This window comes from Alexandromys fortis, unplaced genomic scaffold, assembly GCF_014885135.2.
Source record: "Alexandromys fortis isolate MF-2015 unplaced genomic scaffold, M_Fortis_MF-2015_v1.1 scaffold_274, whole genome shotgun sequence".
Lineage (NCBI taxonomy): Eukaryota > Metazoa > Chordata > Mammalia > Rodentia > Cricetidae > Alexandromys > Alexandromys fortis.
In genome coordinates, this window is record NW_026068142.1 from 164,265 (window position 1) to 177,790 (window position 13,526).

General features: G+C 44.0%; 1 protein-coding gene across 1 annotated transcript in view; it reads left to right on the forward strand.

The window, feature by feature from the left end:
• Positions 1-2,236: 2,236 nt before the first annotated feature.
• The window catches only part of Mttp (microsomal triglyceride transfer protein), a 37,614-nt gene continuing 26,324 nt past the window's right edge, over positions 2,237-13,526 (forward strand). Inside the window, exons 1-3 of the mRNA XM_050126833.1 lie at positions 2,237-2,407; positions 8,397-8,584; positions 9,723-9,866. Of these exons, the coding sequence (XP_049982790.1) occupies positions 2,347-2,407; positions 8,397-8,584; positions 9,723-9,866 (393 nt within the window). The 5' untranslated portion in view covers positions 2,237-2,346. The remainder of the gene's footprint in view (positions 2,408-8,396; positions 8,585-9,722; positions 9,867-13,526) is intronic.

Here is a 13,526-nt window from a genome sequence, read left to right on the forward strand (position 1 = left end):
ACATCGCTCACGTGTACTGTACGCGGTTTGCTCTGTGTACTAGTGCAGCAAAGGCTGGGGCTTTGTGCCGTTCTCAGTTCACCTCAGCGAAGCGGTCTTGAGACGCATTCTCCAATGCCTTTGTAAAAAGAGAACCATATAAGCCAACTCTAAAAGGATGGTGTTAGGAACAACAGAAGCGGCCTATTTGTATGCCTTGTGTTGAAACGATTCCTGAATGCCGTGTGTTCTAGTGGAAATCAGATGCTCAAATGAAACAGCTCTCCCCTGATTAGGTAATAGTGATATGCTTTTATTGGTTGGACTCTGATCCAAACGCCTGACATCGACTAGAACTTTACCCAAAGAGACACGTATCACACACCAGAGTCTAGCGGCAGCTGTAAATGTATATGATTGTGACTCGGAGGTGAAAATACAAGACGGTTCTCAAATACTAGAGTAAGATTCAAAATAGGTCTTGATTGACAGAAATGTATGTAAGCACAAACGACTAAAAGGACTGACTTTCCATGTCTACCCATCTGTGGGCACATTCGGGATCTATTCAAATTAAAGCAAAGCTAGAAAGACCTTGTGGTGCACGTGTTTAATCCCAGCACTTGGGAGCTAGAGACAGGAGGATCACTGTGAGTGAAAAGTCATCCTGTTTTACACCTGGAGTTCCAGGTCAGCCAGGGCTGCATAGTAAAGCACCCTCTTAACAAACTAAAGGAGCAACAGCATCAGCTGAGCAGAAAGGAAGTGCAAGGACTTTCGCCTTACATTGTGTATGGGCACCTGGTGTCCCCATAATTTTTCCCGGTAAAGCTTCGTGTGTGTGTGTGTGTGTGTGTGTGTGTGTGTGTGTGAGAGAGAGAGAGAGAGAGAGAGAGAGAGAGAGAGAGAGAGAGAGTGCCCTTGTCTCTCTGGCCCCAGAAAAAATAGTAACAACAAATGAAGTTCAACTCTCAAGAGGAGATTAAAATAATTTTCACCTTTCAATTTTGTGTATGAAAACACACTTCAAAGGAAATGCTTCAGTTTGGAGATTTTTCAATTTTACATTTCCTTTTGCAGTCCTATTGCTTGCTATCTTTTACCTAAGCTGTCTAAAAGACTTACGCTCCAGGTTAGAGGAGAACCCATTTTAAACGTAAAACATGGCCATGAGTGTCTTCATAGACATTCCAGAGTTTCTCCTACCGCCCCTCCACACCCACACACCATGCCGCTTCACTTATGTTTCTGTCAGGACTCTGGTGGAAGTTTCCGGTGACTAGTGTTGGCCGGGTCAGCTAGTGTGGCGTTAGCTGGCCAAGGGCATTCACTTTAACGAGGTTTCCTAACTAATATTCTGTTGCAAAAGTGGTGAGGGCTGGGACTCAGCCTCTGAATCTCTTCTTAGAAATACAGCTCAGAAAAGCCAGGACTCGGGGCCGAGGACCCAAACAGGTGTCACTTGTTGGTACAAGCAGGGGTCTGCTCTGGTGGCCTCGGCTGGCCTATTAACACCCTAATGGGGTGGTCTTCCTGGTTTGCTTCAACCTCTGCAGTTTCACGGAAAACAGTCAGCCACATTGCAGGGATGACGATCTAACACAATATTATCTTTGTCAATGGTGGTATAACAGTTCAAATTATAAAACTAAGTAATTCCTATAATGGTTTATGAATAGTATAAAATTCAAAAACAAGTCTGGTGGTGGCGGCACATGACTTTAATCCTAGCACAGAGAAGGCAGAGGCAGGTGGATCTCTGTGAGTTTGAGGTCAGCCTGGTCTACCAACTAAGTTCCAGGGCAGCCAGGGCTACACAGAGAAACCCTATTCAATCAGGTTCATTGGGGTTGGGGCTAATTGAACAACAGCATGTTTTCATTATAAACTAGGGAAGTATTTTAACTGTCAGTTAATGTTCTAGCTATGGTGATGATTTTGTATTTGAGCAGAAAAGTACCACAACCATGTTTTCTTTGTTTTGGTTTTTTTTTCTTTTCTTTTCTTTTGTTTTTGTTTTGTTTCAGCATAGCTCCTGGGTGCTTCTAAGTTTACACATTTGTAGGACTGTAGACTGGTTTAGTTTGGCTCTCAAGATATGAACTTTCTTGGTTTTCCTTCTTGAGTGAAACACATTTCTTAAAAGTGAAAGACTAACAACTATAGCCCACCTAGGTTTAATCATTAATAGTGAGCCCTTCCATGAACTTAGGTCCTGATTTTGGAGTTTGGAGTCTGACCTTTCCCCTATAGATAAACACTTGTCGCAGATTCTGAGGAGGGTCACTTCCTTGCTGGCTGTCACCAGAGGAGTCCACTTCTCAGAGGCTCCTGGGAAGTGGATGCCGCAGAGGGTAGCCGGGCAGCATGATCCTCCTAGCTGTGCTTTTCCTCTGCTTCTTCTCCTCATACTCTGCCTCTGTGAAAGGTAAGAGCCTGCTGCCTTTTCCTAAGCCTGAATCTCAGTCGTGCGTGTGCCTTGTGTTGCGTTGAAAGAGTGCCTAACTACACAGTTTTTGAAAATATATAGGGTTGGAATATCTGGGGGTAAGTGACAAAGTGGAAATGGAAAAAAAATTAATTTCTGGCTCTATTTTACAAGAGTGGAGGTCCCTTTTCGTTTCAGCCCGCCATCCCCCAGACCAGTATGTCTCTAGCTTCAGTTTGTCATTCCTGGAGAAAGATTTGAGCTATTGTTACCTGCTGCTGACAGACCCACAGAATGCAGTGCCTTCATTTGAATTGTAAAATAGGATTTTAAAAACCCAGTCCTGAAATTTCCTTCTAGTTGCTTAGCAATGGGACAGCAAGAAGAATCAGACCCAACTGAAAGACGGGGGTGGGGGTAGTTTGATTGCCAAAGAATTATGAATGAAATGGGAAATCATGTATGGAACTCTGTTGGCATTCAAAAGGAATGGAATAAACCAAGTCAGTAAATTAAAGAAAATAAAGCTGTGTATATGGGTTTAAGAAATAAGACATATTTAAAAATAGTGTTACTAGTTAACAGTTTCTGCTTTAAGATGAAAATCACGTTAAAAACATATGAATTGATAATGTCGGAAAAAAACAGTGAAAGCATTTTCACAAGGAATGGTTTCAAATGTGTTGATATGAAATCTATGAATCCACCATCTTATAAACTCTTTGGCCTTCAGATTGTTGCCTTATATAAATATATCACTTTTTATAGTTCATAAAAAGATATAACATCAAGATCAATTGATCTAAAGGTGATCTCTTATGGTGGAGATGATTTCTAGTGCTGCATACTCTAAGTGAGTGACATAAAGTAATCACACATGAACTTTTAAAAATTGTTTGGGATAAATGCGACTTTTGATCACAAAGTGAAGTTTGTCTCAAGATTTGTGTGTGTGTGAAATTTCTACATGGAAAAAGGAATAGCTGTTATTACAGCAAGATACAGAGGACTATAATTCAGTTATTTCATCTGAGCAAATAAATTCTTAAAGTAGAGGGAATATTTTCAGCACTTTCAAAAACCATAGTGCTTAAGAGATAACCCTTCCTTAGGTACAAGCAAAAACTTGTAAATGTATTTGACTTGAAATTGTTAGAAGGCTGTGTTTTATTGTTTGTCTAATATGTACACAGTATACTGTAGAACCCAATATCATGATTATTTTGAAAAAAATGAAGATATAGTGGTTACCATGGATTCTTTTTAAATTCCCATTCTGTAAACGAAAAACAGCGAGCACACACGGGCCCACGCGCGCGCACACACACACACACCAGCAGCACGAAGGCATGCCACCCGCGCATGGGGAAAATGTGGCTTAGAACACGACAGTTTGCTGTGTACAAGCTCAATAACAAATCCAGGTTTTCAGAGCCCAAAGCTTGTGCAACTGTGAGGCTGTCCTTGATAAGACAGTGCAAAAATACTTTATGCTTACAAAGGTTGCTGGGAAAAGATAAGGAACATGTACAGGTTGTGAGGGCCCTCTTCCAAAGTCTTCCGAGGACCCTGGGCAAGTGAGGGGCCCAGGGCTTATGCTTCTATACATGAGTTTCTTCATTTCATTTCAAAGACTTTCTTAGACTAAATATCACAAGCATGCAGCACAGGACTCAGTCCTCTCCATCTACATGGAGTAGCCTTTGGTATCAGAGGACAGCGATTTGATGATAGATTCTTTGCCCTCACAATGAACGATAGGATGACGGGTGATATGGAGGACAGTCTGTTTGTCGAGTGTGGATTTCAAAGGCCCAAGTTTTCCCAGGCTGTTATTGGCCATAGCTGGTAACAATGGATCAGTTCTCAATGCTGACTTGGTGGGGTTTTTTTGTTTGTTTGTTTGTTTGTTTGTTTTTTAAATGTAGGGCTTTCCCTTCCTGCTCATTTTCTCACCTCTACTTCATACTGGCTTCATTTCTGCTCTTTGCTCCGTCTCTGGCTCCACCTTGTTTGTAGGCCGTCTGCATCCGCCTCATCCCATCTCTCCCATCTCTCCTCTGCCTTACACTTTCCTGTCAGATCCTTAAACTCTGTTACCTCTTCCCTTACCTCCTAAATACATCTCCTGGAGCCTCACTCAAACTCACCTCGGCTTTGCCTCCTGGCTTGAGCCAATTAGCAGTGCCGTTACTCTGCCTCAACTTTCGGAACAAAAATGCCATTGTGTCTTCTCTTAAAGAGCAGCAGCCTAAGACAGAAGCTGAACGGCTCATAGATTGGATGCGCGGTGTTGCCACACCCTGGGCAGCATACAGAGAAAGACCAGAGGAAGGCTGGCAAATAACACTGGAGCATAGTCTAGCCATTTGGACCCTCTTCAACTTTGAGCATTTGATGGAAAGGGCAGGCACTTAAGGCCTGTTGAAAGAGGTAGGAAAAGCCAAGGGAGAACAGGGCCCTTCCTGCTCTGAGCCTCATTGTCCCAGCAATCAGAAGCTGATGTGTCATGTGCTCCTTGTTACCACTAAAGAAAAAGCTAGAAAACATCAGTGTAATAGTCTTGAAGACTTTGGATTTTAAGAACTACTCCCTCCTACACATTCTTCCATAATGATTTTCATCAGAAGGCTCCTTCATGTAGTCCACAAACTCAGATTTCATAAATCCTAAGCTTCAGAGCCTACACTGTGGGTGTGGGGTGGACTTAGAGTCAGTCTTTGTCAGCTGCCCTGTTCCTGCTTATCTTTCACAGTTGCTGTGGGGGTTTGATAAGGCAGCATGCAGTGCTTTTGTGTCCTATATGGTCTCTCTCTCTCTCTCTCTCTCTTTCTCTCTCTCTCTCTCTCTCTCTCTCTCTCTCTCTCTCTCTCTCACACACACACACACACACACACACACACACAACACACACACACACACACAGTTACAGACTGTCTCCTTCCAGGGCTTTTTAACTCTGCCTTCCTTCTATATACCTCATGCCTCCGACTTGGCTGGCCTGTGTTTGCACTTTGTTTTGTGTGATGTCAGCTCTCACTCATCCATCACCTGACTCTTCTGTGTTCCTACTACAGCCCTTGTTTTCCCTTTGAACCTTTGTCAGACCATGGAATGTAGAATTGGGTCAGAAATTCTCTTTCAGCTTCCAGTCTCAAATTCCAAGGCTATGGCCTTGTCCGAGGCTCCCTGATGCCCAGAGGCACCTGTTTAACCTCCTCTTCTTCTGCCACGTTGTTTACTTCGTCAGTTCCCTTTCTTGCTGTTCTTGGGTCTGCACAAGCCCTCTTCAGGGCCTTTGCACTTGCCCTCTCTGTGAGAATAGAGTGGGAGGAGCAGAGTGTAGCTCTCCTCAGCCACAGATGTGCACGTGACCAGCCTAAAGCTGACCTTGCCTCACCGAGTTCTACCCATTCCCTTTCTCATTAGACAAGTCTCCAATAGCATGGCTGTCATCCTATGGTGTTTGCTCATACACTCATTTATTTTATGTTCTAACTCCTCATCACATAAATATCACATAAATATCAGCTCCATAAGCGTAGAAAATGTATCTCTTGTTTGTAGGGATAGCAGGTGACCCAAGGAAACTGCCCACATCCTAAGAGTTTCTCCGAGCATCGTTGTTGGAGGAAATAATGAATTCCTGGTGCCTTCCCTAAGAATGAAAGAAAAATCAATCTAGAATTTTAGGGTTTTGTGGTAAAAGTAAGAGCATGATCTTTAGGACCAGATAGCCACGGTTCCCATCATGTCTCCATTATTAATCCCCTGAGTAACCCTGGACAATGGTGTATTCCCACCACCCTTTAGTTTTCTCACCTAATGAGGAACAGTAATGCCCATCTCCGAGCCAGGTGCAGTGCAAAATTATAAACGAAGCACCTGGAGCAAAAAGTAAGAGAAAGAAGGGTTCCAGGCCAGCCTGGGCTATATAGTGAGACCCTGTCTTAAACAAACAAACAAACAACAGACTAAGGCTGAACTGCTTAGATTTTTTTTAAAGATTTATTTATTTATTTATTAAGTATACAACATTCTGCCTCCATGTATGCCTGCACGCCAGAGGAGGGTGCCAGATCTCATTATAGATGGTTGTCAGCCACCATGTGGTTGCTAGGAATCGAACTCAGGACCTCTGGAAGAGCAGCCAGTGCTCTTAACCACTGAGCCATCTCTCCAGCCCCCACTGCTTAGATTTTTTATGACTGTCAGCATATATAATCTTGAGGCAACAAGTGCTGGTCTCTTTTTCCTGGAGTCTGTGCAGTCGTTGCATGGAGTGGGTGGGCAGAAGCTGATGTAGACCAGGTTGGCCTCAAACTCACAGAGATCTGCCTGCCTCTGTTTCCCAAGTGCTGGGATTCAAGGCATGCGCTCCTACACCTGGTTATATGCATACTTCTTAAAGGGGAAGTTATGACTTCCTGTTAGAATTCACTGGCAAAGCGGCCCCAGTGGCTCTAAGGAAGAACATATGTACTCCATCCTTCTTGGCTGCGTGTGTGATTACATACACAGAAAATATACAAAGCCCGATTATGTTACATAAAGTTTTTGTGCCTGAGAAAAATTTAATCCTTCCACTGTGTGTGTTGTGGGGATGAGTTAACCTGAGTTGGAAACTGTGAACTTCTCCTTTGTGTTTTTTTTTTTTTTGTTTTGGCTCCCAGAACTGATTTCTATGCTATTTGATATTAAATCCCCTGTCCAAATTTAAGCCATCTTAAGATTTTGTGTAGTTAGTTGTCTTTTTTTTTCAGGCACAGTTAATTTAAACTTATTTATAGGTGGCTCTTAAATGTTCCAATTTTCTTAAAAATATCACACAAGCCAAGTATGGTGGCACATACTGGCACATCCCAGCACTTGGAAGGTGAAGGCAGGAGGATCTCTGTGAGTCTGAGGCCAGCCTGGTCTACAGAGTGAGTTCCAGGACAGCCAAAGATACACAGAGGAAACCCTGTCTTGATAAAAAAAAAAAAAAAGTATATTATTACACAATAATACGCCTGGGTACAGATTAATTTCATTTTTATTCATTTATTTACTTTTGAGTTTTCGAGACATGGTCTCATGTTGTAGCCTAGGTTGGCATGGAACTCACTATGTAGTGTAAGGCTTGCCTGGAATTATTATATAGCCCAGGCTACCTTCAAACTCATAGGCATCTTCCTTTCTCAGCCTTCAAAGTGCTGGGATTATAGGTATGAACCACCACCATTATCCTGAAATGTTGCTAGTTAAGCTATAGAGAGAACCGCAGAGAAATCGTTCTCTAAGTGCAGCAAGTATGCCAAAGAACTGTCTCGCTGATGACTAATACTTTTTTGACACTCAGCTGTTGAAATTAAAACCTTATCAACTATGGGGCTGTAATGCTGGATCTGTGCTTTGGTCAAAAGCACTTGGTACTCTGCCAGAGGACCTGGGATCCGTTCCCAGCATCTGCATGGTAGTTTACAACTATGAGCTATGTAGCTCCAGTGCCAGAAAATCCATTGCCCTCTTTTGGCTTCCTTGGGTACTGCATGCTTTTGGTGTATATACATGCAGGCAAAAACACTCATACACATAAAATTTAAAATGATCTTAATGAGTTTGTAAAGCGATTCTTGTCAAGACCTCTGCTTGAACTTTCAGTGAAGTGATTCAAAGTAAGAGCATGATCTTTAGGACCAGATAGCTTTATAAACCGTCCTAGGCGCAACCAGAGCAGTGTGGAGATGACTTGATTACGTGATATAAACAGTGCTTTTCTGAAATGGAAGCTTGTTTGCATGCTCATCGGTTAACTTACTTCCGTGTGAGTTTTAAGCTGATGGCTTCAGTAGACGGAGAAGCACAGCATCCCTGGTTCAGCAGGTGCTTGTTAAGCTCCCCCGAGCCTCAGTGAACTGAAAGAATGGAACGGTGGCAAGACAGTATGTTCTCGGGCCTGACAGGTGCCTGGCGATTGAAACTTGACCCGTGCCCCTCTTTAATGCAGGTCACACAACTGGTCTCTCGTTAAATAATGAGCGGCTATACAAGCTCACGTACTCCACTGAAGTGTTTCTTGATGGGGGCAAAGGAAAACTGCAAGACAGCGTGGGCTACCGGATCTCATCTGATGTCGACGTTGTGCTACTGTGGAGGAATCCTGATGGCGACGATGACCAGCTGATCCAAGTCACGGTGGGCATTTTCTGTCAGAAGGAAGAAACAGCACCACACTAAGACTAGCTGTCAGAAACACATCATCCAGCAGTGCCTGGTTTGTGCTGTTGGTTACACTTGGCTTGCTGTCTTTCCCAAAAACAAGCGAAGCATCCACAGTTTTTGAAGTTGTTGCTGATCATTAGTGAGTTTTCTCCAAATCGTTGAAGCAGGCTGCTCCAGCCTACTGAGTAACTGAAGTCTGACCTCCAGTCCTATGTAGCATCTTAATATGAATAGGGACATTGTATTGGAACCCATTCAGAGTGTCCTGGGAGGAAGGGATTTGCTATGCACGTCGTGCAAGGGGAGGCCTCATTTAATGGATAGAAGGGTAGAGTTACTAATGAGGGACAGATCCTTTTATGGACTGAGCCAAGTACTCCACAGAATGACCGTGTGTGCTCAGCCATGATGGTTTCGGTTGGTAAGACTTTTACTAATGTTGATACATTGTAATCCTATGGATTTCTTTTAAAGTTGGTTACTCTCAGATAGGTGCACTGGACCAAATACTTAAAACAAATCGCTTTTTGTAGTAAGATTCATTGCAACCCATCTGACAATCCGTTGCTATTTCTTTGGGTGTTTTTAGTGGTTGTTGTATTTTCAAAATTGGACCAAGACATCACCGTCCATTCCTCTGAGTCATCACCACTCGGACAGCAAAGCTTCCCTGCAGAAAACATTGCCCGCATCCTTGTTCTGTAACTCGGCGGCTCCCCTTTCATTTCATAAACAAGGCGGCCGAATGGGCAGGAATGCTTTCAGACACGTTACAGATGGGGGGGGGGGGGGCGAGGAGGTAGACAGCAGCTGCTCAATACCAGCGAGAAAAGTGGCAACGGCGCGAAAGAGCCAAACTCAAGTCGCACATAACCCAAGAGCACAGAGTTGAGCATTGTCACTATTGACTCGTGCAAATAGCTGACATTAAATACTCTCTCCTTCATAGCTTGGTTAAAAGGCGCTTGTCACGTGATGTGATGTGAGCGACAAATCCTAGGCATCAACATTTGAAAAAAAAATGGCGACCTAAGTGGTCTCCTTCACCACTTTATTTTTAAGAGGCAGATGTGGGAATTTTTTCCTAATAACTTTTCCTTCTCGACCATAGATAACAGCTGTCAATGTTGAAAATGTGAACCAACAGAGAGGAGAGAAGAGCATCTTCAAAGGCAAAAACACAGCTAAGGTCATAGGAAAGGACAGCCTGGAGGCTCTGCAGAAACCCATGCTGCTTCATCTGGTCCGGGGAAAGGTGAGGGCTTGGGATGGGGGGGGTTCTCCCTCCTCCCTGTCGGCTCCCTTTCCGCACAGGTAGGGCTCTAAGGGAATCATTGTTGCTACCTTTGTTCTCATGGAATCGTTTCAAGAACTGAGGGGCGAAGGCTGCTGACTAAATATCTCCGAACTAGATCAAATCATGCTCTGAGCTCCATTTCCTACCCTGCTTCTCTCCTCCCCATCCCTTCCTCATTAAAGTCTTTGTAACAGAATGAAGTATTGACTTATGGATGAGAAACACTGCTTTTAAAGCGCACCTCTCATGAACTATTAAATTAGGAGGGATTCCAGAGCCAGCGTAACCGAGACAATCATCACAGCGTGTTAGATGCATTCAGGAAAGTAGGCAGATTAAAATGAAAGGTCAGAGCTTAGGTAAATAATGTTAATTTGTGAGGATGTCTGTCTAGACAGAGCTCAAGACTAACATCTTCCTGTGTCACCTTAAAGATACAGCGGCTTTCAAAATATTTAGATCTTCTTTATAAATATACTTGGGAAGGCATTAAGTATAGCAAAATGATGAGTGAATATTGTCATATCCATCTAGAAGCCCAGTAAGGAAATTGTGTGAACGCTCAGGAGTTTTACATATGATTGAAATCTAACCCACCTTATGCTCCTAATATGCTGGAACCAAGAAGCAATTGTGAACAGCAGATCATCAGGCATTCCACATTCTGCTAGGAAAGTTGTGGTCACGCTGTGCGCTCAAGTTCAGTCACGAGGCAGAAACACAACAGGGAGATGGGGAGTTACAGTTGTTGGTTTGTGTGCCTCCAAACTTCAGCTTTCGACCTCAAAATAACGCTGAGAAGTACTTTAACGTGAAGATGTCAGAAACCGGGATGGCCAACCAGGATACACATTTGGTTATGAAGTACTGAAAGGGGGCCAGAGGCTGGTGTGTGCTGTCCTCACATGGAATCCAAACCCCAGCCTCTCAGAGTGCCTTTCTCTTCCCCCACCTGTTAGAGTCTTGACCTCCATTCAAGCTTGGTCCCCATGTCCTTCTTTCTCTGGTGACATTCACACCTCTCTAGGCCAGCTGGTCACAATCGTTTGACTTCCCAGCCTTCTTGTTGCTTTGGAACCCACTCCTGGCCCCCATTTCTCCTTTAGCCATCCATATTCATTGAAAGTTATACTTTTCAGCAGAGAAAATGCTCCATCCGCTTGTACTCCAGCCCCTCCACTCCCAGTTCCATGCGTCTCTTCTCCTTTCCCCACGTATCTCCTCCACCTTGTGTTGACTGGAGCAGCCAGAAAGCTTTCCCTCACGTCCTCCAGGGCCACCACCCCTTGAGATCCCTTCTATTCAAGTGTGTCAAGTGCGTTCTATTCCGTCTTCTGTCCACGGCAGCCGCGAGTTTCTTGGGAGCAGCAATCACGTCTTTCTCCTAGTGCTTCCTGCAACTTGAGTAGTCTAGTGAAAATTCCTGAGTGTTTGTGGAATAGTTGATGCGAGCCTAAATCCTGGCTTATGATTCAGTTAGTTCGTGCTAAGGGGAGCGCAGTGCTTACGGCGTGCTGAGCTCTGTCTGAAGACAACCATGGACGTTGTCCCCCTCTGCTAGTCACAGACCTAGGAGGAACTAGAGTTCTGAGAAGTTAAGAAAACTTTCAAAGGGCACAAAAGTGGCCGGTCATGAAGTTGACATTTGAAGTACAGCCTCTGCCCTAACTTCTGTGTCCCACTGTCCTCTCATTGTCCTCCTGGGCTGACTTGGGGGATTCTCTATTTTATTTTCCCCCCCCCCGCATGTATTCACTTACTTGATTTGCATATGGCTTAACTTTATTAACACAAAACACAATTCTTTTCTTCTCTGGACCTCCAGAGTGGCAAGCTTCTTGAGGCCATTAAATATTAATTGCATTTATGATCTTCCCCACAGCCTATCATTTTACAGCGCCCTTGCCAGGAACTGAGTGCAAAGTCTTGTAGCACACACACACACACACACACACACACACACACACACACGAGGACTCAGGGGCCCCGCTGTCCAAAGGCTGGAGGGACCTGCCACATCACTATTCCAGGGACACCCTTGTGCCAGCCCAGTGGGAGCTGTGGTTTGTGGTGATTCGCCATAGCCACAGGCTAAAGGGCACCATTATCTATCTAGCAATTGTACAATAAAGTACTTGGAAGAGGCTCGACCCTGTAGACTAAGAAGTCAACAGGAATTTCCGGCCACATCGATGTTAGAAAGGTCATTGTCATCCGGGATTACAAGGAAAGAAACTGCAAAGGCAGGGAAACTGCTGCTGGGCAGCTTTCGTGGAGGACATTTCTGCCCTAGGCCAACATTAAGTTCTACACAAAACCCTGGGGTCTCCAGAAAACCCTTTTGTTTTTAGAGTCCCTCTTTCTGCTCTTCCCATTTAGAACTCTCAAGAGTTACATTTTGAAAGAGCCTAACAAAATACTGAGATACATAGTCATTGCCTGTTTTCTTTCTCCCACGGTCACTGGTTGATGATGTGTAAGTGTTTCGGTGTGTTCTGATTTTGTCCCCAGGCAACAAACGAAGTTGGGAACATGGCAGTTACCTGTTAATTCATTGGCACCGACAAGTAAAAGGTGCCTGTTTGGTTTTGGTTGTCCGTACTGCTAGAATCAAATTTGCCTCTTATCTTGCATTGTGTCCTGGTGTGGATCTGCCATCTACACCTGGCTTTGTAGCTCCTGCTCACACTGCAGAGCAGCTATGAGTGGTACCTGTCAAAATCACCCGTGTCTTCCCTTGCCTCTGTCCCATGCTTAGTTAGGTATCAAAGATAAAACGGTGAGTCCCTGTTTGCCGGGATCCGTTCTACCTATTTTGCTGTTTAGGTAAGGACGTAAAATTGCCTTCTGTACCGAGTCCTTGAATTACGAGGGCATCTTCTTCCCTCTAAGGAAGCTGGCCCAGATTTGATCACATGACTCTAGGCGTTCCCAGCATTCTGCCTTGCCTGCTCTCAGTTTGAGCTGCTTGGGTGGGTGGAACACTCAGTTTGCTGTCCTCTGGACGCTGGTGACTGAGGATGCAGACCGGAGGCCTGAGCACTTGGGTATTTAGAATTCATTTCAGAATTAAATTATCAGTTTTATGGCCTGAACACCATAAATACACTCAGTTCCTCTTGTGAAACAGTGAACTTAAGATTACTGCTGTGACAGCCACATAGGTCAAACTTCAACGGTCCAGCTTATTAATATGGTCATGGTTAAGTAATTTGACATTTGAGGAATCTGGATAAGGGTGTCATCTTTACTTTGGGTCAGATTGGTCTATTCTAAAAGTGAATAGTTTTAGCTTTAGAAACAGCAGCCGTATAAAGGAAAAAAAAAAAAAAAACAGGCTTGTCCACTTTACCAGCTGTGGGAAAACAATTACCAACAGGAGAAATCAAAACATTTTGGTTGTTTCTGAGTTTATGCTGCTCAGATTCTGTTCTTTTATTGCTAAAGAAAGGAAATCCAGTTTACACTATAGAGCATCAGAAAGCCAGCTTGGATCTGAGAAATTGCCTGTGGTTTGTTTGAGAATCTGATCCCTGGATTTTCAGACAGTGAGGTCACTGTCACAGTTCCCTTTTAACCGGTACAGACAGCACTCTTCCAACACTGGAGGACAGCACA